General features: G+C 46.0%; 1 protein-coding gene across 1 annotated transcript in view; it reads right to left on the minus strand.

Annotated features, from left to right (window-relative positions):
* The window catches only part of ctnnbl1 (catenin, beta like 1), a 248,412-nt gene that overhangs the window by 59,243 nt on the left and 161,937 nt on the right, over window positions 1–27,232 (minus strand). Inside the window, exons 12-13 of the mRNA XM_070894879.1 lie at window positions 15,317–15,414; window positions 5,576–5,656 (exon numbers count right to left, since the gene is read on the minus strand). Of these exons, the coding sequence (XP_070750980.1) occupies window positions 5,576–5,656; window positions 15,317–15,414 (179 nt within the window). The remainder of the gene's footprint in view (window positions 1–5,575; window positions 5,657–15,316; window positions 15,415–27,232) is intronic.

Here is a 27,232-nt window from a genome sequence, read left to right on the forward strand (position 1 = left end):
AGCTTAACAGAAAATATTTAAAATTTAATGTTAGATCTCCGATTTACAAAAAAAAATTAATGTTCGATAGATGCAGTGTGTTCTGAGCAGACTTACTAATAGCCGATATGGAACTCACAGGAACTCTGCAGGCCATGGTTCAAATCTTCCCACCCGAGAGAGGTCAGCATGGTGGCATAAACACAGCAAGAGACTAAAAATTATTTTTTTGAATTCGAAAAGACATTGGGCCCAAGTTTCGGCCTCAGTTGCTCCTGATTTTTTGGAGCAACTGGTGTACAACGGAGTATCTTAGAAATTCAAATTTTCGGCATTTAGTTTGCTCCAGTTCTAGTCAGTTAGAACAGTTTCACTTTGGAACAGAATTTTTTTTTCCAAAAGGGGCGTGTCCGGCCACTTATGCCTGTTTTCAAAGTTTCGTGAGTGAAAACTTACTCCAAAGTAACTTAGAATGGAGTAAGTGAAGATTTTTGTACGCTCGAAAAAACCTTGTCTACGCTTTAGAAAATCAGACGTAGGTTACAAATCAGGCGTAGGGAATGGGGGGGGGGGGGGGGGGGGGGAGGTGGGGTTTAAAGGGAAGTTTACAAACATTAAACACTTCAGTTTTACAAATAAAGAGCCATCATCAATAATAAATGATAAAAACATCAATAAATCAACCAATAAATCAATCAAAAAAAATTAATAAGAAATAATTTTTTTTTAAATCAATAAAACAAAACATTTTCTACTTACCGACTACAGCACCGGGAGCCCTCCAACAGCGTGCTGGGATGCCATCCTCCCCCCAGTGTGTCTCTATCTCTCTGTCTGTGTGTGTCTCTCACTCTCTGTGTGTTAGTGTCTGTGTTTCTGACAGCGAGGGGGGGGGGGGGGAGGAGGGGAGGAGAGGGGTAGAGGGAGAGAGGGGGGGGGCAGGGGGAGGGAGGCAGAGGGGGAGGGAGGGGAGGGGGAGAAAGGGGGGGAGGAGAAGGGGAAGGGGAGGGAGAAGGGGAAGGGGAGGGAGAAGGGGAAGGGGAGGGAGAAGGGGAAGGGGGGAGGAGAAGGGGAAGGGGGGAGGAGAAGGGGTAGGGGGGAGGAGAGAGGAGAAGGGGAAAGGGGGGGAGAGGAGAAGGGGAAAGAGAAGGGGGGAGAAGGGGAAGCAGAGGGGGGGGAGAATGGGGGGAAAGGAAAGGAGGGGGGGGAAGGAGAAGGGGGGGTGGAAAGGAGAAGGGGGTGGAAAGGAGAAGGGGGTGGAAAGGAGAAGGGGGGGTGGAAAGGAGAAGGGGGGGTGGAAAGGAGAAGGGGGGGTGGAAAGGAGAAGGGGGGGTGGAAAGGAGAAGGGGGGGTGGAAAGGAGAAGGGGGGGTGGAAAGGAGAAGGGGGGGTGGAAAGGAGAAGGGGGGGTGGGGAAGCAGAGGGGGGGGTGGGGAAGCAGAGGGGGGGGAGAATGGGGGGAGAATGGGGGGAAAGGAAAGGAGGGGGGAGAAGGAGAAGGGGGGGTGGAAAGGAGAAGGGGGTGGAAAGGAGAAGGGGGGGTGGAAAGGAGAAGGGGGGGTGGAAAGGAGAAGGGGGGGTGGAAAGGAGAAGGGGGGGTGGAAAGGAGAAGGGGGGGTGGAAAGGAGAAGGGGGGGTGGAAAGGAGAAGGGGGGGTGGAAAGGAGAAGGGGGGGTGGAAAGGAGAAGGGGGGGTGGAAAGGAGAAGGGGGGGTGGAAAGGAGAAGGGGGGGTGGAAAGGAGAAGGGGGGGTGGAAAGGAGAAGGGGGGGTGGAAAGGAGAAGGGGGGGTGGAAAGGAGAGGGGGGGTGGAAAGGAGAGGGGGGGTGGAAAGGAGAGGGGGGTGGAAAGGAGAAGGGGGGTGGAAAGGAGAAGGGGGGGAAAGGAGAAGGGGGAAAAGGAGAAGGGGGGGAAGGAGAAGGCGGGGAAAAGGAGAAGGGCGGGGAAGGAGAAGGGCGGGGAAGGAGAAGGGGCGGGAAAGGAGAAGGGGGGAAAGGAGAAGGGGGGGAAGAGAAGGGGGGGAAAGGAGAAGGGGGGGAGGAGAAGGAGAAGGGGAAGGGAGGCTGAATGGGCCGGGCCGGGACCAAGACTTCGGGCAGGGCCCGTCCCAAGCACCAGATTTACAGGTAAGTGGCATTGGGTCGGGTCGGGTCCGGGGTCCGGAGCGCAGGTCGGGTAGGGGGAGCGCGGGTCGGGATCGGGAGCACGGAGGGAGGTCGGGTCGGGGTCGGGGGGGGGGGGGAGGGGAGGAGGGAGGTTCGGGTAGGGAGGGAGTGCGGGTCGGGTCGGGGGGGGGGCAGAGGGAGGTCAGGTGGTGTCAGTTCGTGTCGGAGGTGGGGGGAGGGAGGTCAGGTTGAGTTGGGTCCGGGTGGGGGGGGTAGGGCCGGGAGCGCGGGTCGGGTGGGAGGGAGAGGGAGGTCAGGTCAGGTGGGGAGCGTGGGTCGGGTCCAGTCCAGGGGGTCGGGTCCGGGGGTGGGGGGGAAGCGGGAGTCGGGTCGGTGTCGGGGAGGTGGGAAGCGGGAGTCGAGTCGGGTCGGGAGGAAGCAGGAGCTGGGCGTGGGAAGCAGTCTTATGCATGCAGCCCCAGTGAGGCCAATCGGCCAGGGCTAGGGACTGCGTGCTTCGGGCACCTCGCACACAGTTTTGGGCGCCTGGAGCTACTGCACATGCGCGCAGCACAGGGACCTAACTCCGCCCCCTACAGCTCGTGCTGCGCCGCGCCTGACTCCAGAGGACCAGCAGGGAGCCGGAGAATCTAAGCTTTTTTTAGGTGCACTTTGTGGCGCGAAAAATGGGCGTCCAGGTCGGGGCTGCGCCGTTCTAGGCGCGGCCCGAAACTTGGGCCCATTATGTCTAAGGAGCACTATCTTCATGACTGGAATTTGCTCAAGAATGTTAATTGATGCTGTCATTCGAACACAATATATCTGGTGAGCTCATCTTTATGTGATAAGGTTATCAGTTGATCGGTCTTGTAAGAAATTCCGTGAAAGCAATCTCCAGAATCCCACATCCAAAAAAGCTCTGGGCATGTCTGACACCATCACTGAACCATACAGACCAAGAAGTTTCCAGTTTTGAACCTTGAACAATTAGCTGATCTCAGCTGGGCTGTGCTAGTATAGTTTAGAATTTCTGAACACTATTAAATTCTAATTTTGTAACTTGCTCCATCATATCCTTTTTTTTTTTAAAAAGTCGAGAGGAATCTAAAGATTGCATTAATTGACCAAATTTCTTACAAGGCGGAATATGCAAGTGCAACATTACTTCCTAATGCAATCTGCTACATTTACGTGTAATTTAAATATGTGAAATGTTTTGACAAACCCTCCCCAAGTTTATCATAGAAATTTACGGCACAGAAGGATGCCATTCGACCCATCGTGTATGTGCTGGCTGAAAAAAGCTATCCAGCCTAATCCCATTTTCCAGCTTTTGGTCCGTAACCCTGTACGGCACTTCAAGTGCACATCTCAGTACTTTTTAAATGTGAGGAGTGCTTCGGCCTCTACCATCCTTTTAGGCAGTGAGTTCCATCCCCCTGCCACCCTCTAGGTGAAAAAAGTTCTCCTCAATTCTCCTACCAATTAATTAAACATATGCCCCCTGGCTATTGAACTCCCTGCTAAGGGAAATAGGTCCTTCCTATTCACTCCATCTAGGTTCCTCATAGTTTTATACACCTCAATAAGGTCTCCCCTAAGCCTCCTCTGTTCCAAAGAAAACAAACCCAGCTATCCAATCTTTCCTCATAGCTAAAATTCTCCAGCCTAGGCAACATCCTCGTAAATCTCCTCTACACTATCTCTAGTGCAATCACATCTTTCCTGTAATGTGGTGACCAGAACTGCACGCAGTACTCTAGCTGTGGTCTAACTCGTGTTTTATACAGTTCAAGCATAACCTCCCTGCTCTTATATTCTATGCCTCAGCTAATAAAGGAAAGTACCCCGTATGCCTTCTTATCTACCTGTCCTGCTACCTTTATGGATCTGTAAACATGCACTCCAAGGTCCCTCTGTTCCCCTGCACTTCCCAGTACCCGACCATTTATTCTATATTCCCTTGCCTTGTTAGCCCTCCCCAAATGCATTACCTCACACTTCTCTGGATTGAATTCCATTTTTCCACTTTCTGTCCACCTGACCAGTCCATTGATATCTTCCTGCAGTCTACAGCTTTCTTCCTTACTATTAACCACACGGCCAATTTTTGTATCATCTGCAAACCTCTTAATCATGCCCCCTACATTGAAGTCTAAATCATTGATGTATACCATAAAAAGCAAGGAACCGAGCACTGAGCCCTGTGGAACCCCATTGCAAACAGCTTTCCAGTTACAAAAATATCCATTGACCATGACACTTTTCTTCCTGCCACTGATCCAATTTTGGATCCAACTTGCCACTTTCCCTTGGATCCCATGGGCTTTTATTTTTCTGACCAGTCTGCCATGTGGGACGTTGTCAAAAGCCTTGCTAAATCCATGTAGACTACATCAAATGGATTATCCTTCATCACCCTCCTTGTTACCTCCTCAAAAAATTCAATCAAGTTAGTCAGACACAACCTTCTCTTAACAAATCTTATCCTTAGTGTAGTTTATTCTTCTCTAATGGAAATCAGTTTAGACCGGTTTATACTTATGACAGACGTAATTTGCAATTTACTCAAAGCCTCACATTGGGAGTTTCTTGGCCAATTCCACTGAGAGGTACTGTACATTGCTACAGATGAAGAGGCAGACTTTGGAGTGGCTACCCCTCACATGCAGTTTTACTCCCAAAATTAACATACCTCCCACCAAGTCGTTATATTCAATTTACTCATTTTTATTCTCATGCAGATCTTTCAACTTGCATTTTCACTTGCACTCGGAGTTGCTCTTCTAACGGGGTTTTATGGTGTTGAGCAGCTTCATTCATTGATTTGGAAGTTAAGTTCCACACCAGCCTGGATTTTAAACCAGGAAAGATTATTGTCAGCTGAGTTCTGTTGTATTCTTGATCAGTACTTATGTTCCCCAGTTTGGTGCCTACAGATTGGTGATCAGGCCAGTTCAAATCATTGACCTCTATATTAGCAAATAGTGGACAGGACAGTTCACTACCTCATGGTTGGAGTTGCAAAAGCCACATGTTTGGCAGAATACTTTGCACTAGATATGTTCTCCAGAGGCTTTCTCTCTCCTGTAGATTTTTCTTTGTATTTTATTTGATTTTATGCTTACCCTCATTGTGAAGGCGCAAAGTGTAGCTCCTGTCTGAATTGAATATTCAATTCTCTCTGCAGTGATGCCAGGATTGAATAGGTGGTCCTGAACTTCAGTTATGAATAACCTAATTTTATACGACTTCTTCCCAGTTCTACACATTCCATTACGAAAATAAATTGCAGAGTACATCATCTGAAAACTTGAGTAATTATTTAAGTACAATGCTATCTTCTCTCCCCCACCCCAAATGTTGATCTAATCCCATAAGGCTGCAATGTTCACAGAATCAAATTCAACCAACAAGCCATCGTGCCAGAGCTTAACATAAAAGTTTACATGAGACACAAGCCAAGGCTGTTTGCCTGACTAACTGATGCATACATGTTTTTCTCCTTCAATCTTCTTGTCAGCCACCTGCACAGCTTCCAGGTACTTAAAGTGCAGCTCCATCAGTCGATCGACCTGTAAGAAACACAAATAGCCATCAATCGAGGACCACGTAAAGTCTGCAATTTGCAAGAAACCAATCAGCTATCTTCTTTTGAGGACAGCATTCATGATTAACACAGCATGTGTTATAGAAACCAATCACATTTTACAGCCTAGAATTTAGTGCAGTAGTGCAGCCAGTGTTAGAGTCACTCACTAGCAGGAATATTATTTAGCAGTGTACAAATCGCAGGTCATTTTCAGCTTTTCCCACTTGACAGAGCCGCGTAATAATGCAATAACAGGAGGTCGTGTTAATAACGTTTATTAGGAATCTATCTCAGCCTTACAAAGCATATAGGATCACTTAGGAAGCCTTGTAGTAGTGGCATGTCATGATTTATCAAAAACATCACTACATTTATAGAAACGAGGACCTTTGACTGATTGGTGAGGGATTCTCAATGTCTTTACTAATCAACAGCCTTTTATTGGATGGTATGGGCGGGGAGGCGAAGTGAAGACACGGACAGCAGGGGTTTCGTGACTACGGAGCGAATGGATAGTCTCTGCAACTTCTTACATCATCACAGTTTGTTTTATCTTCCCCATTGATTTAATACCAGTGTGCATATTTGAAATAACACGTTAATATTCATTTGATGATATGAATCCGCATTGGTGGTATAAATCACATTTATAATGAAGTAGTACTAGGTAAAATAATGGGACTAAAGGTGGACAAGTCCCCTGGATCTGATGCCTTACATCCTAGGGTCTTAAGAGAAGTGGTTGCAGAGATAGTGGATGCATTGGTTGTAATCTACCAAAATTCCCTGGATTCTAGGACGGTCCCAGCAGATTGGAACACCACAAATGTAACGCCCCTTTTTAAAAAAGGAGGCAGACAAAAAGCAGGAAACTATAGACCAGTTAGCCTAATATCTGTTGTTGGGAAAATGCTGGAGTCCATTATTAAGGCAGCAGTAGCAGACATTTGGAAAGCATGATTCAATCAAGCAGAGTCAGCATGGTTTTATGAAAGGGAAATCATGTTTGACAAATTTGGAGTTCTTTGAGGATGTAGTAAGCAGGGTGGATAAGGGGGAAGCAGTGGATATGGTGTATTTGGATTTCCAGAAGGCATTTGATAAGGTGCCACATAAAAGGTTACTGCACAAGATAAAAGTTCACGAGGTTGGGGGTAATATATTAGCATGGATAGAGGATTGGCAGAAAACAGAGAGTTGGGATAAATGGGTCATTTTCCGGTTGGCAAACAGTAACTAGTGGGGTGCCACAGGGATCGGTGCTGGGTCCTCAACTATTTACAATCTATATTAATGATTTGGATGAAAGGACTGAGTGTAATGTAACCAAGTTTGCTGATGATACAAAGATGGGTGGGAGAGCAAATTGTGAGGAGGACACAAAAATCTGCAAAGGGATATAGACAGGCTAAGTGAGTGGGCAAAAATTTGGCAGATGGAGTATAATGTGGGAAAATGTGAGGTTATCCACTTTGGCAAAAATAATAGAAAAGCAAGTTATAATTTAAATGGAGAAAAATTGTAAAGTGCTGCAAAGATGTGGCCCTTACGGCTAAAGGGATCAAGGGGTATGGAGAGAAAGCAGGAATGCGGTACTAAAGTTGCAAAAATGATCAGCCATGATCATATTGAATGGTGGTGCAGGCTCGAAGGGCCGAATGACCTACTCCTGCACCTATTTTCTATGTTTCTAGTACAGAGAGACCTGGGGGTCGTTGTGCATGAAACATGAAAAGTTAGTATGCAGGTACAGCAAGTAATCAGGAAGGCAAATGGAATGTCGACCCTTATTGCAAGGGGAAGAGAGTATAAAAGCAGAGAAGTCCTGCTACAACTGTACAGGGTATTGGTGAGGCCACACCTGGAGTACTGCATATAGTTTTGGTCTGCTTATTTAAGGAAGGATATACTTGCATTAGAGGTTGTTCATAGAAGGTTGATTCCGGATATGAGGGGGTTGACTTATGAGGATAGGTTGAGTAGGCTGGGCCTATACACACTGGAGTTCACAAGAATGAGAGGTGATCTTATTGAAACATATAAGAAAGTGAGGGGGCTCGACAAGGTGGATGCAGAGAGGGCATTTCCACTCATAGGGGAAACTAAAACTAGGGAGCATAATCTCAGAATAAGGGGCCGCCTGTTTAAAACTGAGATGAGGAGAAATTTCTTCTCAGAGGATTGTAAATCTACGGAATTCTCTGCCCCAGAGAGCTGTGGAGGCTGGGTCATTGAATATATTTAAGGAGGAGATAGACAGATTTTTGAACAATAAGGGAGTAAAGGGTTATGGGGAGCGGGCAGAGAAGTGGAGCTGAGTCCATGATCAGATCAGCCATGATCTTATTGAATGGCGGAGCAGACTCGAGGGGCCAAATGGCCTACACCTGCTGCTATTTCTTATGTTCTTATTTCTGTGACTCTCCATAGAGTATTGTGCTGCACAGTGATGATACAAAATCTACATTAAAATCTAGATAAGAAAGTTTTTCTGGCAACAACATGCCCAAACTATTTCACATTAAAAAAAAGCTACATAAAAGTGACAGCCATTACTAGAATTAAATGCTTAAATGCTTAAAAAAGTATTGCATCAATACTGGGACTGGGCACTGAATTAATTAAGTACTAGGGTGTTATTGCAAAGCATTTTATAATGTAAATGTTATTATACCTGTGCAACTACATTTTCAAATATAGTGTCAACAACTATGTACTGTTAGCACATATGTACGAGCATAAATATTTGAAAATGCAGTGCAACTGTCTTGCATATGGCAGTAAAAGGCCTTTTCCCCTTTAGTCCCCACACATTTCTCAGCTTGCTCAATTTCTGCTTCATTTCTGTTAACATGTTGTGAACTCTTTTTAAAGAAACAAATCTTTCAAGGATCAAGAGCAGCTGGATGACACGAGGGAGATTTTACCCATTTAGATGTTGGAGTCGGCTTCAACAAGCAGTATTCATAAATATTTGAAAAAGGCATAAATGGAGAAATCAAGCAGCACTGCAGTTGGAATACATGTCCCTGAATGACGGTCATAGGTGCCAACATCCTCCTTGCTTTTATTTAGTGTCTCGTAGATTTTGCCAATTGGGGTGTAACTGCAGTAAGCTCGAATAACATGGCAAGAACATGCCTGATCAGAATGGTCAAACCTGATGCCCTTAGTTGCATCAATTTCATCGAGATAGTCAATTGATAAATACAAATTGAAATTAAAATTAACTGTTAAATGGAAACAAATTGAGGTAAAATACAAATGTTTGTTTTTGCAATTCATCAAAACTTCCTAGTTTATGAGGAAACTTACTTTTGTTAAACTATGCAAGAGATGGCTGGGGTAGAATCAAATCATGAATTTAACTTTTTTTAATGAGCAGTAGACTTCTCTTTTCCATAAACTCCAAACTTTTCAATATCTTAAAAGATGGAGGTCAATCCTCACCCTACTGGACTGTTTCTGTGGCGATGAGCCAAATTTTCCTTTTGCTTGTAATTGAACATTCTGCTCCTTAACATAGATTCTTATCCATTCAACACTGAATGTAAAGCATTTTACCTTGTGACCTATTTTTTTTAGACAGCAAGACTTTGCCAATCTCAAACAAAATAGCCGATGTGCTCTAATGCTTTGAATAGCACAAATAGTCCATCACCTGAGTTGCAGTTAACAGATTATGACCTAGTTTTAAGTACAAGTACAAACAGCACTGAAGGGAAAAAAATAACTTTAATAGTAAACTGCCTTTGCAAAATTCATTTACAAGACATGAATATATTGAGAATATTTTTCATGCTTGTGTAACAGTTTGTTGGGATTAGTATGTTAGCAATGTAGTTGCTCAGATAGAATGCATATTTTGCTATAAAATGCTGTGATGAAAGATTCTAGTACTTCACTCATTGTCCAGCCAAGATATTGGGCCCAAGTTTCGGCCTCAGTTGCTCCTGATTTTTTGGAGCAACTGGTGTAGAACGGAGTATCTTAGAAATTCAAATTCTCGGCATTTAGTTTGCTCCAGTTCTAGTCAGTTAGAATAGTTTCACTTTGGAACAGAATTTTTTTTCAAAAGGGGGCGTGTCCGGCCACTTACGCCTGTTTTCAAAGTTTCGGCAGTGAAAACTTACTCCAAACTAACTTAGAATGGAGTAAGTGAAGATTTTTGTACGCTCGAAAAAACCTAGTCGACACTTTAGAAAATCAGGCGTAGGTTACAAATCAGGCGTAGGGAATTGGGGGGGCGGGGGGGCGGTTTAAAGGGAAGTTTACAAACATTAAACACTTCAGTTTTATAAATAAAGAGCCATGATCAATAATAAATGATAAAAACATCAATAAATCAATCCAAAAAAAAAATTTTTTTTTTTTTTTTTTAAAATCAATAAATAAAACATTTTCTACTTACCGACTGCAGCACCGGGAGCCCTCCAACAGCGTGCTGGGATTCCCCCCCTCCACCCCCCCACCCCAGTGTGTCTCTGTCAGTGTCTCTATCTCTCTGTCTGTCTGTGTGTGTGTCTCACTCTCTGTCTGTCAGTGTCTGTGGTTCTGACAGTGCGGGGAGAGGGTGGAGGGGGGGGTAGAGGGAGAGGGGGGGGCAGGGGGAGGGGAGGGAGGGATGGGGGAGGGGGAGGGAGGGATGGGGGAGGTGGGGGAGAAGGGGGAGGGAGAAGGGGTGGGGAGAAGGAGGGGGGAGAAGGAGTAGGGGAAGGGGGGGAGAAGGGAAGGGGGGGGAGAAGGGGAAGGGGGGAGTAGGGGTGGGGAGAAGGGGAAGGGGGGGAGAAGGGGAAGGGGGGAGAAGGGGAAGGGGAAGGGTGGGGGGAGAAGGAGAAGGGGAAGAAGGGGAAGGGGGGGGAGGAGGAAAAGGGGAAGGGGGGGGAGGAGGAGAAGGGGAAGAGGAGAAGGGGAAGGGAAAAGAGGCGAAGGAGAAGGGGGAATGAGGCTGAACGGGGGGGGGGGGGGGGGAGGGCGGAGGCTGAACGGGCCGGGCCCAAGACTTCGGGCAGGGCCTGTCCCCAGCACCAGATTTACAGGTAGGTGGCATTGAGTCGGGTCGGGAGCGCGTTCGGGAGCACGGATTGGGTCGGGGGGGGGAGAGGAGGGAGGTCGGTTCGTGTCGGGGGCGGGGGGAGGGATGTTAGGTTGGGTCGGGTCCAGGTGGGGGGTGGTCGGGAGCGCGGGGGGTGGGAGGGAGGGAGGTTCGATTCGGGTCGGGGGGGGCGCTAAGCGCGGGTCAGGTCCAGTCCGGGGGGTCGGGTCCGTCCGGTCCGGGGAGGGGGGGGGGGGGGAGGAGCGGGAGTCGGGTCGGTGTCGGGGGCGGGGGATCGGGAATCGAGTCGGGTCGGGAGGAAGCAGGAGCCGGGCGTGAGAGGAGCCTTATGCACGCAGCCCCAGTGAGGCCATTCGGCCAGGGCAAGGGACTGCGTGCTTCGGGCCTCTCCCACACAGTTTTGGGCGCCTGGAGCTACTGCACATGTGCGCCCAATGTAGTGCGCATGTGCAGAGGTCCCGGCACTGTTTTCAGCGCAGGGACCTAGCTCCGCCCCCTACAGCTCGTGCTGTGCTGCACCGAGGGCCAGAGGACCAGCAGGGAGCCGGAGAATCTGGAAGTTTTTTTTAGGCGCACTTTGTTACGCGAAAAACGGGCGTCCAGGTCGGGGCTGCGCCGTTCTAGGCGCGGCCCAAAACTTGGGCCCAGGGATACAAGATTATCTGTCTGCATTTTACATCAGTGGTAAATGCTGTTTTATTCTAAACCCATTTAGAAATTGTGACAAGTATCACTGCTTCCTGCACGGTTTAGAAGGAATTACATATAAATTACAACACAATAACGGGCCAACCGGCCTGTGTTGATATTTATCCATGAGCAGAGTCCTAATCTTATGTGCACATCCTGTTCCCATACCTCTTTATTTCCTTTTACTTCAAAACACCTAGCTAATCTATTCTTAAATGATGACATGGTCTCTGCTTCAATCACAGCCCTCCCTAATAAAAATTCTCTTGCCCTCTGTCTTAAATCTATGTCCCCTCATTCTAGACTACCCGATCACTGGAAATAGCCTGTTTCTAACTACTTTGTCCTATCCTCTGACAATTGTAAACACCTCTATCAAATCACCCGTTAAATCTGCTCTGTTCTACCGAAAGCGGTCGTAATATTTCAAGTCTTGCTTCATATCTGTATTTTACCAAACCAGGCAGCATTAGTGAATTTGTGCTGTACCCACTTTATTGCCTCAACATTCTTCCTATAGAGTGAAGCCAAGGACTGCACACAGCACTTCAACTGTGATCTTACTAATGCTTTATACAGATATAATGTAATGTTTCAGCTTTTATACTCAATGCCTCTTACTTTAAAAGCCAATATTGCATTAACTTTTTACGGCCTTACCCACTTGAGGCGCTGCTCTGGTATTTTGTAAACCCGAACACTGAATTCCACTTTGTTCTTTCACATCACCCAGATTTACCCCATTCAAAGTGTACGAATTACTTTTCTTAAAACCAAATTTTATCACCTCACATTTATTGACATTGAATTCCATCTGCCACTTTTTTGCCCGTTCCACTATCTTATCAGCATCCCCTTGCAGCTTCCTTTGGCCCTCAGAATTATTTATTATAGAGCCGAAATTCAGTGCAGCCAGAAAGCTGGTGGTGTAAAGGCCTTTTTTCCCCAATTAGCGCCTCAAAGTATAGGGCGGCCATTGGATCCAAATTCAGCTTTTTGACCACAAAAAATGTTCCAGTCTTATTAGCCCTTCAAACCTGAAAGTTTGCAGTTTTAATTAGGGCATTATTCACCCTTAGGGTTTTGTGGCAGCTGCCATTGCAGCACAGGCACGAGGAAACGAGCGTATCGGTGCTGCTTTGGAGAGGATGGCCGCGGTTCTGCAAGACTCGACGGAGCGTCTAAGTGCTGTCATATCTGGTGGCTTTCAGACTATGGCTGCTCGCATGCAGTCTCAAGCTGGATGCCCCCCGAGACCTCAGTGTTGCTTTCGTGGCTGGGTCCACCAAGGGCCACGGGGGACGTTCCGGTGTGGCGCCACAGCACCGTACCTGAGCTCCTTCAGATTGGTGGTGGTATTGTACCGCCCCTGGTGAGTCACTCAGGCTCCTCAGGCCAGAATACGGATGATGCGCTCCCTCCGGCTCGCAGCATTCCTGGCCCTAGACCTGTCACTCCACCAGTGCCTCCATGCATGGCTTCGAGCCAAGTCAGATTGAACCCACCCAGGAGGGTGTTGACCAGTCTCCAGCCGGCCCTTCCAGGCCCAAAGCTGCTCGAGGATGTCCTAAGGACATCTGCATCTTCCACACAGTGAACACAGCAGCCTTCCCAGACTCATGAGGCAGCCACAGGGGAGACGAGACACTGAGGCGAAGTCGTAGGTTAGGCACGCATAAGATCATCAGAGGCAGTCCCTGCTAAAAGTGAGTTCTCAGGTGGCTGAACAGTCCAATGCGGGACCTAGTGTTTCTGTTGCAGGTGGGGCAGACAGTGGTTGAAGGAAAGGGTGGATGGGGAGCCTGGATTGCTGCCTGCTCGTTACGTTGTCCGCACTTGGTTTCTGCATGCTCTCTGCAACGAGACTAGAGGTGCTAAGCGCCCTCTTGGATGCTCTTCCTCCACTTAGGGCGCGCTTGGGCCATGGATTCCCAAGTGGGGATGTTGCACTTTATCAAGGAGGCTTTAAAGGTGTCCTTGAAACGTTTCCTCTGCCCACCTGGGGCTTGCTTGCCATGTCGAGGCTCCGAGTAGAGCGCTTGCTTTGGGAGTCTTGTGTCGGGCATGCGGACGATGTGGCCTGCCCAGCGGAGCTAATCGAGCGCGGTTAGTGCTTCGATGCTGGCCTGAGCGAGAACAGTGATGTTAGTGTGTTTGTCCTCCCAATGGATTTGCAGGATCTTGCGGAGGCAGCGTTGGTGGTACTTCTCCAGTGCTTTGAGGTGTCTGCTGGAAATAGTCCACGTCTCTGAGCCATATAGGAGGGCGGGTATCACTACTGCCCTGTAGACCATAAGCTTGGTGCCAGCTTTGAGGTCCTGGTCTTCAAATATTCTCTTCCTCAGGCGAGAGAAGGCTGCGCTGGCACACTGAAGGTGGTGTTGGACATCGTCATCGATGTCTGCCCTTTGACAGTAGGCTCCCGAGTTATGAAAAATGGTCCACGTTGTTCAAGGCCTCACCGTGGATTTTGATAACCCGGGGGGGGGTGTGGTCAGTGTTGTGTGGCGGGGTCAGGTTGGTGGAGGACCTTTATCTTACGGATGTTTAGTGTAAGGCCCATGCTTTTGTACGCTTTGGTGAAGGTGTTGACGAATGCTTGGAGTTTGGCCTCCAAATGTGCGCAGACGCAAGCGTCGTCTGCATACTGTAGTTCGATGAGAGAGGATGGGACAACCTTGGATCTAGCCTGGAGGCGGCGGAGACGGAACAGATTCCCATTTGTTACTGCTCGGAATGTTGAGCTGGGGGCGACGTTTCCAGTCTGAGCCCCTGGATTGAGATTTCAGTTTTCTCTCTGAATCTCGGGATCTCTATTTCTCTCTCTCTTGCTCTAATTTTTTGCCCTCTTTTCTCTCTCTCTTCCTATTTCTCTATCTCTCAATCAAATGTTCTCTTTCTCATTCCTTTTCCTCACTTCTATCTCTTGCTCCCTTCTCTCTTTCTCCCTCTCTCCCTTTCCCTCTCCACCTCCATCGCCCTTTCCCTCTCCCTTTTCCTTTTTCTCTTTCCCTCTCCCTTCCCTTGAGTGTGGATTCTGTGCTGAACTCCTCTGGTCCATTGCATGGCTCCTGGACTTGTTGCTGAGCAATGCGGAGCTGAGTGCACCATTGAGTGCACAAGTGTTGAGAAATTATATACTGTCTTTCCCAGCCCTTTTATGTTTCCTATTATTTGCATGTTGTTGAACACCCCAGTTCATGTACACAGGTTTTATGCAGAATTCCACTAAATTACATCAAAAAATAATTATTGCAAGCTAAACTGCTGAGTGCCTAAGCAGTCTCACTTTCCACAGCTCTATGCACGTGGAACCCCACCCTCCTGCTTGCTTGCTATCTCTACCTCTCAGTTGAGTTGCGACCCACTTACTCTTGAAAAATACTGAGCAAATTATGAGAAGGATGGGAAGAATTTTCAGGGTTTCTCATTGCATGAGATAGACAGCACTGATTATATATCTCAGCAGCTTGTTAAATAATAACTGTACAGGTGCATGATTTATCCAGTTTACAGTACATATGTACAGTCAACAATCTAGTTAATTCAGTACTAGAAAGGTCATTTTTACCCGGCACATAATACATAACCGAAGTATATCAGCTTGTACAGGCCCCCCCTCATGCACCACAGGACAGACAGTAACGTGTTACCATTACCCTCTCCAGACACCTGGGTCCGCGCCCATTTGCAGACACTAATACAATAGCAATTCAATGTAATTCAGCATGGCCTTGAAGCAAATATAACCAGAGTTACAGTCTATAACCGATCATGAAGTTAGCTAGGATTTAACTGGGACAAAACAATGCACCATTACAAGTCTAAAAGTCAAATACAGGCAAAATCAGCTATTAACCAGAAAATAACCCAGTGTGAAAAGAAGGACAGGGTTACCTTTTCACAGTCGTTTTCAGTGAATTTGTTAAGTAGCCGAGTTCGCTGCTGACCCTTCAAGTTCCGTAGCATGGAAGACAGAATGGAACAAACGTGCTCTACAAAACACAACATAATACATCATTAATGTTTTACTAGATACCCTTAAGAATTAAAGAATGCAAACTACTTGTGATAAGGCTTTCAAACAATTGTGAAATTCAAAATATAGTTGAGGAATGTACATTGTTGAAGCACAACTGATGGCATTTTCCTCTCTTGCTTTTTGAAACAGTATAAGTGTTGTAAATAAAACAGAAATGAATCATAAATATACACCATGTAGCAAATATGAACAGGGAAGGGTGTGGTTAAAAAGAAACTCACAATAGTTTCCTTTTACATAGGTATTACCCATGGTTTGTGATGCAAATCAGAATGGTCCTTGAAATGATTGTGCATATTCCATTCCTGCTTGAAGCATTACATTTTTTTTTCCTTTGAGGATATGAAAAACCACATCCACACACAGTCAAGTTTGTTTTAGATATCTTGATCCACATCCCAGACATCTTCAAATTTTACAAAGACTTTGCAAATGTTTGTTCGATGCTTTGGACTTAGCAAGTTATACAGCTGTGTGCAGTTGTTACTTTCTATACCCAATGCTTCAGCATTGGTTTGCCTACTTGAGTGTGAAGATCTAGCTAAACGGAATGCAGGATGGTCCTTCGAGTTGTCTGGGTGAGAATCAGTAGTTTCCATATGGCTCATTCAATAGTGTTTGGATAATGGTTCCTTGTGAAAATGGCACTGGGAAGATGAAGAGAAGGGGTGGAAAGATTTTTTTTTAAAGATTTGGACAGCTGATCACATTGTAGAAAAAATGTTTGTGAAACTAGCAACTGTGGAGAGCTCACCCAATTCAGCAAACCTCAATTAGAATCTAGCTTCAACTCATCTGAACTGCAATAAAGATGATGAATTATGCATGAGAAAGTGCCTTTCACCACCTCAGGACGTCCCAAAGCGCTTTATAGCCAATTAATTACTTTTGATGTGCAGTCACTGTTGTAACGTAGGAAACGTGACAACCAATTTACGCACAGCAAGGTGCCACAAACAGCAGTGAGACAATGACCAGATAATTTGTGTTAGTGACATTGACTGAGGGATAAATATTAGTCACGACACTGGAGAACTCCCCTTTTCTTCCTTGAATAGTGCCATGGGATCTTTTATGTCGAGGTCAGAGGGCAGACGGGCCCTCGGTTTATCGGTGATCCATACTAAAAATATCTCATTCCTGGTTAAACTGCCAATAACTGTTCATTCTTTACTGCACTGAGCGACTTCATAAATTCACAGTAAACACTATAAATTCAGAGGTCGCTAAACTTTTTAGATGAATAATCATAATTTATCTGCATTTAAGCTTTAAATATTTAATGCCATTAAAAATGTATGATGTCCACATATCATTTTTAATTGGTTACCTCAAAAACACACAAAATGTCACTACATTATCATAATACTTCCCAAGAAGGAACAAACTGAATCTGAACCATTATCCTGGATTTGGTTATTTTTTTTAATGACAGCCATGTTAATAACAGTCAACTCAAAAGCTGTAATGCAGAAAATGTTTCATTGTTAAAACAAATTAAAATTTTATGCTTCAGGCACCTAGTGAGCACCTCATTGTTAAACAAATTGAGTACTAATCATTTGTAGCTTTTGAAACATGCAGGTTTTCCATCCAGCAAATAAATAGTGTGTATACTCAGTGTTGGTAATGAATCAGAATTATACAAACACAAGACAATATTCCTACAATTATTTGACTTTCAAATTTTTCATGATTCAAAAGGCCAATAATGTGTTGGGGAAAAATGGTGTACACATTTAGAAATTTACCAAGAAAAGTACTGAAGAAAAATAGTTTTTAAGTCAGCATTTCCATGGGAAAAGTGGCCAACTGAAGATCTTGGAACTGTGTCTAAAACGTGTGCATTGTGTTTGTTTTGTCATGAAGACAAGGAAAGAAACTATAATGCATTTAAGTTGCTTGATTGAAAAAGTTTCTTTTACTTTTCTTAAATAGTTGAATTATTGTTCCAATGGTATTTTAAATCTTACCGTACTGAATAAATGACTAGAAACCAAAAATATAATGAATAGTTAGCATGGATTGCAAAAGGGAAAGTCTTGCTTGACCAACCTCACTGAATTTGTTGAAGAGGTAACAGAGAGAGTAGATAATGGTAATGCAGTAGATTTAATTTATCTCGATTTTCAAAAGACTTTCGATAAGGCACCCCATAATAGACTGATGAACAAAGTCAGAGAATGTGGAGTCAGGGAACAAGAAACAGAATGGATGGCTAGCTGGCTTCAAGACAGCAACAGAGTGTAGGGGTAAAAGGTAGCTATTGACAGTGGCAGAAGGTGGGTAGTGGTGTTTGACAAGGATCAGTGCTGGGACAACTGTTGTTCGCAATTTATATTAACGATTTAGACTTTGGAATCAAAAACACAATTTCTAAATTTGCGGATGACACCAAATTGGGGTCGAGTCAATACTGAGGACTGCAACAAATTACAGGACGACGTTAATAAACTTGCAGAACGGGCATATAATTGGCAAATAAAGTTCAACACAGATAAATGTGAAGTATTACACTTTGGTAGGAAGAATAGGGAGGTCACTTATTACTTGGAGGGTGCAAGTCTAGGTGGAATAGAGGAACAAAGAGATCTTGGAGTACAAATACACAAATCACTGAAAGTTGCAACACAGGTTAGCAAGGCCTTAAAAAAAAGCAAACCAAGCACTAGGGCTTATTTCTAGAGGTATAGAATTGAAATGTAGGGAAGTTATGCTAAATCTGTAACGAACCGTGGCTAGACCACACTTAAGAGTACTGCGTACAGTTATGGTCGCGATATTATAAAAAGGATATAGAGGCACTGGAGAGGGTGCAGAGATTTACAAGGATGATACCAGAAATGCAAGGGTATACATATCAGGAAAGGATGAACAGGCTGGGTCTCCTCTCTTGAAAAAAGGCAGAGGGGTGACCTAATAGAGGTCTTTAAAATTATGAAAGGTTTTAATAGAATGGATAGAGAGCGAATGTTTCCACTTGTGGGGAAGAGGCCTTCAAAATAAGATTGTGACTAAGAAATCCAAAAGGGAATTCAGAAGAAAATTCTTTACCCAAAGTGTGGTGAGAATGTGGAACTCGCTACCACAGGGAGTAGTTGAAGTGAATAGTATAGATTCATTTAAAGGGAGACGAGAGGAACATATGAGAGAGAAGGGAATAGAGGGTTACGCTGATAGATTTAGATGAGGAAAGACAGGAGGAGGCTCAAGTGGACCATAAACGCCAGCATGGACTTGTTGAGCCGAATAGCCTGTTTCTGTGTTGTCTATCCTATGTAATATAATCGGATGTAAATTGGAACCCTAATTCATGCACTTTACATGCTAACAGAAATTTACAGATAGCAAGCAAGATAATGCCTCAGTTAAAAAGTCATAATATGCAATCACTATTAAAAATGCAGGAATTAACTCTGGTGAGCTGGATTATGTCCTGATAGTGGTCAGGAACTAAAGTCATCAACACACCTCTAATAGTAAGCTTTCATTAGATGATAAAGTGGATATGCAATTTGGTCACTTCTAGTGTTACCTGTGACACAAAAATTTAAAAAATCCCCTCTTTGTGCGTGCTGCTTTTATTGATGCTAAGTATATACATATTTGGTATTTTAATTTGCGTATCCAACAACAACTCGCATTTATGTAGCATCATTAATGTAGAAAATTTTTCCAAGGCACTTCACAGAATCGTAATCGAAGAAAAATTGATAACGAGCCAAAAGGAGGCGATATTATGAGGGCTGATTAAAAGTTTTGTGAAAGAGGAAGGTTCAAAGCAGAGTCTTACAGGAGGAGAGGTGTAAAGGAAGGGAGGATTAGGGAGGCAATTCCTGAGCTTGAAGCCTAAATAGATAAAAGCACTGCCGCCAATGGGAAGGTGAAGGGAGTGGAAAATTTATAAGAGGCTAGTGCTTGAGGAATGGCGAGTTCTTGGAGAGTTGTAGGGCTGGAGGAGGTTACAGAGATTAGGACGGGTGAGGCCATAAAAGGATATGAATAAGAGAATATTGTCGGAGTTGTTGGGGGGGGGGGGGGTCCGGGACCCAATGTAGATCAGTGACCTTGTGCAAGTTAGGATATGAGCAGCGAAGTTTATGCAGGGTGGAAGATGGGAAGCTGGCCAGGATAGCATTGAAATAGTTGAGTCTGGAGATGACAAAAGTATGGATGAGTGTTTCAGTAGCTGATGGGCTGAGGCAGGTAGAGATGGACAATGTTACAGAGGTGGATTTGTGATGGAGATGACATGGGGTTGGAAGTTCAGCTCGAGGTTAAATAAGATGCCGAGGTTACAAACAGTCAGCTTCAACCAGAGACAGTAGCCGGGGATGGCGATGGAATTAGTGGCGAGAGTAGAGAGTTTGTGGTGAAAGCCCAATATTTGGTCTTCCTAGTGTTTAACGGGACAAAATTACGGCTCAGCCAGGACTATATGTCGAATAAGCAGGCCGACAACACAGAGGAAGTGGAGGGATCGAGAGAGGTAGTGCAGAGTTAGAGATGGGTATCATCCGTGTACATGTGGAACCTGAAGCTACGTCATTTGGATGATGTAGTCCAGTGTCATCATATGTGTGGGGAAGAGGAGGGAACCAAGGAGGGATCCTTGGGGAGGGACTCAGAAAATGGTGCCTGAAGGGAAGCCAGATTCTCTGGCTATGATTGGAATGGTAAGAATGGAACTAAGTTTAAAATAGGAGGAGAGGCACTGGAAAAAGATGGTGTAGTCAGCCATGTCAAAGACTGCAGAGAGGTTAAGAAGGATGAGGAGGGATAGTGCGTTGCGGTCACAGTTACTGAGGATGTCACTTGTGACTTTAATTAGGGCCATTTCAATTTTGTGGCAGGAGAAACACCTGTTTACAGAAATCAAACATGGAATTGCAGGAAAGGTGGACACAGATTTGGGAGGCGACAACACATTCAAGGACTTTGGAGAGGAAAGGGAGGTTTGAGATAAGGTGGCAGTTTGCAAGGACAAAGGGGTGATGACTTGGAAAGGGAGGGGGACAGTCTCTTAGGAAAGGGCATCATTTACAATGTTAACTAGCATAGGGACTAAGAATCAGTTTAATGGCAAAGGGATTGAGATAGCAGGAGGTGGTCTCTATTGCATCGCTGTTTGCTTTCGTTAATGTCTGGGATCCAGCCCAGTTACTTACCAAATTTAATATCTCCATTCCACATTGTCCACCAATAGTACTAAACCATCCCTCAAATGTATTCATTAGCATCATTGAACCATTCCATTTATCGGGATGTAGCTTTGATAAGCATTTGCGAACAACCTCAGCATATATGTTTCAAAAATGGAAATTAAACATCACAAGGGTAAGGCAGCTTTGAATTTGATCAAATGTGCACTTTTAGGTTTTGCCATAGCTCTTTTAAAATAGCAGATAAAAAAACAAGATAAGTGCTTGACTTGTTTTAAGAAATAAGAACAGGGGTAGCCTTTCGGCCCCTCGAGCCTGGTCTGCCATTCAATAAGATCATGGCTGATCATCTACTTCAACTCCACTTTCCAACACCTTCCCCATATCCCTTGACTCCCTTAATATTCAAAAATCTATCAGTCTCTGTCTTGAATATACTCAACGACTGAGCATCCACAGCCCTCCAGGATAGAAAATTCCAAAGATTCACCATCCTCTGAGTAATTTCTCCTCATCTCAGTCCTAAACGGCCAACCCCTTATTCTGGGACAGTGACCTCCTGGTTCTAGACTCCACAGCCAGGGGAAACATCCTCCTTGCAACTACCCTGTCAAGCCCTGTAAGAATTTTGTATGTTTCAATGAGATCACCTCTCATTCTTCTAAACGCTAGAGAATATAGGGCTAGTCTACACAATCTCTCCTCATAGGACAATACCCCCATCTCAGGAATCAGTCTGGTGAATCTTCATTGCAATCCCTCTCTAGCAAGTACAGGTACAGCGTCGAAAATCCGGAAGCCTCGGGACCGAGGCCATTCCGGATTCTGTGTATTTCCAAACGTCTTTCTGATATCCCGAGTCCGGAAATGCCTGGGCCAAGGTAGGTAAGTAGGGGAGGGGAAGGGGATCGGGCGCCGAGTGGCAGCGCGGGTGGGGTCGGCCTGAGGTAGAGTTTCGAGGTCTCCGTGACTGCAAATAAAACCCAAAGATTCAAAAATTACGCTGAAATCCCTTTTTACTCTCACTGGGCGTATGAAAGAAAAACAACTTCCAAGAGTGATATTCGGTTGTAAGTGCTGGGGAAGGTCCTTGGTCCCTCATTTCGTACTCTTCAACTACCTCCTGAAAGTTACCATCCCAGACCCCACTTCCCGCCTCAGTGCCAAGACCATCGAGGTCTGCGCCCGGCACAAACATCTTCTGGGAATATCGCAGCCTCAACTCTTTCAACCCCAGATCTGTGACACGTCCAGTTCCTGAGCCTTTCTCCCCTGCCGTCTCAAGGTTTATACCTTCCACTCCTGAAATCGTCCTACTGGAAGCTCAGAGCCATAACTCCCTAAACTCCCCATCTCCCTGAAGCTGTCGGCCTTCAAGCCCGCACATTCCAAGAAAACTCCAAAGAGCAGCTCTCTCTAGGTTTGATACCCATGCATATACTTCATTCATATTTCCTTCTACAAACTTGCGACTCTCTCGGGCTCCACTCGTTTCCCCACCGCTGTAGTCAGTAGCCTGAGCTGTCCTGGGCTCCAGCGCTCTGTCCTTAGCCTGCGACTCTGCAGTTCAGCACCCCGCCGATAGCCTCGGGTCCCTGGGATGCAATAGTCTGACCTGGGAAGCCAAGGGTCCTGCCCTTTTGATCGCAGTGCTTTCCAGCCCACCTCGGGGTTTTGATCTCCATGACAGCGGTGCGCTCTCAATGTCAGTGCCTGGAGTGAGTCCAAGCTCTGATTTCCCCCCCCGCCCCACCGGCCACAGGCGGGTCTGAGGGGTGCAATCCCCTGAGCTCGGAGCCACTCTCCGCTCCCCGGGAACGCCGCGCGCGGACTCTCCCTGGGCTCCATCCGAGGCAGGGGTCGGCGGCAGCCCGAGGTGGGGGCAGGGGTCGGCGGCAGCCCGAGGTGGGGGAAGAGGTCAGCGGTGGCCCCGAGGCGGGGGTCCAGATTCCGCAACATTTTCCGGATGACCCCGCCACAGATCATCCGAATTCCAAAACAGTAGATTACGGAACTCCAGATTTTCGACATTGTACCTGTATATCCTTCCTTGGGGAACTGTATGCAATACTCCAGGTGTGGTCTCACCAGGGCCCAATATAAGTGCAGTAAGACATCTTTACCCATACTCAAATCCTCTTGTATTAAAGGCCAACATACCATTTACTTTCTTAATTGCTTGCTGTACCTGCATGTTAACTTTCAGTGATTTGTGTATAAGGACACCCAGGTACCCTGAACACCAACATTTCCCAATCTCTCACCATTTAAAAAATACTCTGTTTTTGTATTTTTCCTACCAAAGTGATAACTTCACATTTCTCCACATTATATTCCATTTGCCATGTTCTTGCCCATTTTTGTTGAGCATGAAGAATCACCCTTTTCTACAAGTAAGTGGAACGTTTACATTTGCAGGATCTTTCACTGTGGTTGCAAAATTTCTTGACTTTCGTTCATATTAAGCAAATCTTGCAGCTGTTCCTTGAGGGACTGATCAATATTCATTAATCTCCCCATCGCCTCAATAAGCCAAAGCCAAATAAGGAGCAATGGAACTGCTTTGAATCACAGTTATTAATACATCAAGTTACAGCTATAATCTAAACTTTGAAGAATGCATTGTAATGCACAAGGTCCTTTTTATGTTTCCAGCTGGAGTAAAACAGACAGGCCGGAATTTTCTGCGGTCTGTGCGGGCGCGATTGGAGGCAGGTCGGGAGGGAAATTTTAAAAACCTTGGAGTGGATTAGGAACCCGCTGTCGTCCCGCCCCCGTACGTCTTTCCCTCGGGCGCGTTTGCCAGGGTGGCAGCGACCCGAATGGCAGAGGTGGCTGAGGTTAATAACATCGTTATGAGGTATTTGTCAGACCCTTAAGCGTCTTTTTAACCCTACCGTTACAATTTCCCTTGATGAGCATGGGAATGACGCAGCTTGGGAACCACAGCTGTGAACCTGAGGCAGAAGTTCCATGGCCATTCATTCACCTCATTAGTGCGCAGCATGAAAAGTACAATAAAAACTCCTGACCACCTGACAGCTGGTCACATTCCTAAAGCAGATGCTGTTGCTGAGTGAATTGTCAGCACAGAATTTTAAGGGCCCAAGTTTCGACTGGAGTTGCTCCTATTTTTTGAGCAACTAGTTTATAGTTTGGAGTATCTTAGAAATCGCAATTCTCGGCATTTAGTTTGCTCCAGTTCTAGTGAGTTAGTTTAGTTTAGTTTTTAGTTCAGTTTTTTTCCCAAAAGGGGACATTACCAGCCACTTACGCCTGTTTTACAAGTTTAGGCAGTGAAAAGTTACTCCAAACTAACTTAGAACAGAGTAAGTGTCGACTTTTGTACGCTCAGAAAAACCTTGCGTACGCTTTAGAATTAGGCGTAGCTAGCCAGATATGGCGGAGGGGGGGGGGGGGGGGGGAAGGGAAGTTAGGGGATTTTCCAAAGCATTAAACACTTCACTTTTACCAATAAAGAGCCATCATCAATAATAAATGATAAATAAGTCAATAAATCAATCAAAAAATCAAAAATTAAAAAATCAATAAATAAAAAATTAAAAGTTTCTGCTCACCTACTGCAGTACCGGGAGCCCTCCAACCGCCTGCCGAAGAGCTGGTCGGGCATGCCCTGCTGCCGAGGTGTTTGGGCGGGGCCCGCTAACGGGGAGTTGTTCGGGCGGGCCCCGCTGCCGAAGAGATGCTGGTCGGGCGGGGCCCGCCACCGACCGGGGAGGAGTTCGGGCGGGTTCCACCGCCGAAGAGGTGCTAGTCAGGCGGGCCCTGTTGCCAAGGAGATAAGGGCAATGGAGGCGAAGCGAGGGACAGTGAAGCAGGCAGGCCACTCAGCCAGGGATAGGGGTGGCGAACATCGCGACATCCCTTCGGCCAGGGATAGGATCACCCGGAGACAGAATGCGCCGGGAGGGCCAGGAGCTACTGCGCACGCATGCAGCTGCCGGCACTCTTTGGCCCAGGGCTGCAGCTCCGCCCCCGTGCTGTTGTGCTGCGTCGCTCTTCATTCCACAAAATAGGCGGACCTCTCGGAGGTGCGCCGTTCTAACAGATATCGGAAACTTGGGCCCTCACTTTTTAGAGGTTTCAAGCGTTTCCAGCAAAGTCGGGATCCACTGTCACCTTATCGGTAGAACCTATCATACCACGGACAGATTGTTTCTGTCATCTCGACTTGACCTGCCATCTTTTATATTAGAATGGGTGCTGTTTAGAAGGTCTCACCTTGGTCCTCGGAATTGGATCAGGATGAGCCCCAACACCAGCAGCATCAACACCACCACCAACCTTCTGCTCAACCACCTCATGCTGCACAGGACAGAGGGCATCGGCGCAGGGCTGCATCGTGCGGAGGCCATACCCCCAACACAGTGTATACAGGCAGAGAATGAGCTTCCTCAGCATGACTGAGCAGCAGTGCCAAAGGAGGCTCAGGCTATCGCATCAGGTTATCGTAGACATTTTCAGATTTCTGGAGCAAGATCTGCAGCCCAGAGGAGCGGGTGGATACACCTTACCAGTGGCTGTCAAAGTCACCAGCGCCCTCACTTCTTTGCTTCAGTCTACTTCCAGGGATCTGCAGTAGACATTTGCGGCATCTTGCAGTCTGCCATCCACAGATGCATCAGCAATACCCTCTTTGACAAGTCAGACAATTATATCAACTTTGCCACTGATGAAACCAGTGTTACCGAGTAGGCGCTGGCCTTTGCCAGTCTGGCTGGCTTCCCACAGGTGCAGGGCATCATCAACTGCATACGTGGCCAACAGGGCACCCCAGCATCAATCAGGTGTCTGTGTCAACCACAAGGCCTTACACTCCCTCAATGCGCAGCTCGTCTGCAACTATAAGATCATCATCATGCATGTGCACGCCAAATTCCCTCAGCTCTTCGTCCTCTAAACAGATTGTTCGGCTGGTTGTTTGGAGACAAGGGCTATCCACTGAAGACGTGGCTCATGATATCCTTGAGGAGGCCAAGTACTGAGGCCAAGGAGATAATGAAAACCACATTTCCAACAGATGTTGTGTCATAGAAACATAGAAATTAGGTGCAGGAGCAGACCATTCGGCACTTCGAGCCTGCACCGCCATTCAATAAGATCATGGCTGATCATTCAACCTCAGTACCCCTTTCCTGCTTTCTCTCCACACCCCTTGATCCCTTTGGCAATAAGGGCCATATCTAACTCCCTTTTGAATATATCTAACGAACTGGCATCAACAACTCTCTGTGGTAGGGAATTCCACAGGTTAACCACTCTCCGAGTGAAGAAGTTTCTCCTCATCTCGGTCCTAAATGGCTTACCCCTTATTCTTAAGACTGTGACCCCTGGTTCTGGAACTCCCCACCAACGGGAACATTCTTCCTGCCTCTAACCTGTCCAATCCCGCCAGAATTTTATATGTTTCTATGAGATCCCCTATCATTCCTCTAAACTCCAGTGGATGCAAGCCCAGTTGATCCAGTCTCTCCTCATATGTCAGTCCTGCCATCCCGGGAATCAATCTGCTGTACTCCCTCAATAGCAAGAACGTCCTTCCTCAGATTAGGAGACCAAAACTGAAACAATATTCCAGGTGTGGCCTCACCAAGGCCCTGTACAACTGCAGTAAGACCTCCCTGCTCCTATACTCAAATCCTCTAGCTATGAAGGCTAACATGCCATTTGCCTTCTTCACCACCTGCTGTACCTGCATGCCAAACTTCAATGACTGATGTACAATGACACCCAGGTCTCGTTGCACCTCCCCTTTTCCTAATCAGTCACCATTCAGATAATATTCTGCCTTCCTATTTTTGCCACCAAAGTGGATAACCTCACATTTATCCACATTATATGGCATCTGCCATGCATTTGCCCACTCATCTAACCTGTCCAAGTCATCCTACAGCCTCTTAGCATCCTCCTCACAGCTCACACCGCCACCCAGCTTAGTGTCATCTGCAAACTTGGAGATATTACATTCAATTCCTTCATCTAAATCATTGATGTATATTGTAAATAGCTGGGGTCCCAGCACTGAACCCCGCGGCACCCCACTGCTCACTGCCTGCCATTCTGAAAAGGACCCTTTTTTCTGACTCTCTGCTTCCTGTCTGCCAACAAGTTCTCTATCCATGTCAATACATTAACCCCAATACCATGTGCTTTAATTTTGCACACCAATCACTTGTGTGGGACCTTGTCAAAAGCCTTTTGAAAGTTCAAATATACCACACCCATTGGTTCTCCCTTGTCCACTCTACTAGTTACATCCTCAAAAAATTCTAGAAGATTTGTCAAGCATGATTTCCCTTTCATAAATCCATGCTGACTTGGACCGATTCCGTCACTGCTTTCCAAATGCGCTGCTATTTCATCTTTAATAATTGATTCCAACATTTTCCCCACCACCGATGTCAGGCTAACCAGTCGATTATTCCCTGTTTTCTCTCTCCCTCTTTTTTTAAAAAGTGGTGTTACATTAGCTACCCTCCAATCCATAGGAACTGATCCAGAGTCTATAGAATGTTGGGAAATGATCACCAATGCATCCACTATTTCTAGGGCCACTTCCTTAAGTACTCTGGGATGCCTTCAATCCCA

The sequence above is a fragment of the Pristiophorus japonicus genome, chromosome 12 (genome assembly GCF_044704955.1).
Source record: "Pristiophorus japonicus isolate sPriJap1 chromosome 12, sPriJap1.hap1, whole genome shotgun sequence".
NCBI lineage: Eukaryota > Metazoa > Chordata > Chondrichthyes > Pristiophoridae > Pristiophorus > Pristiophorus japonicus.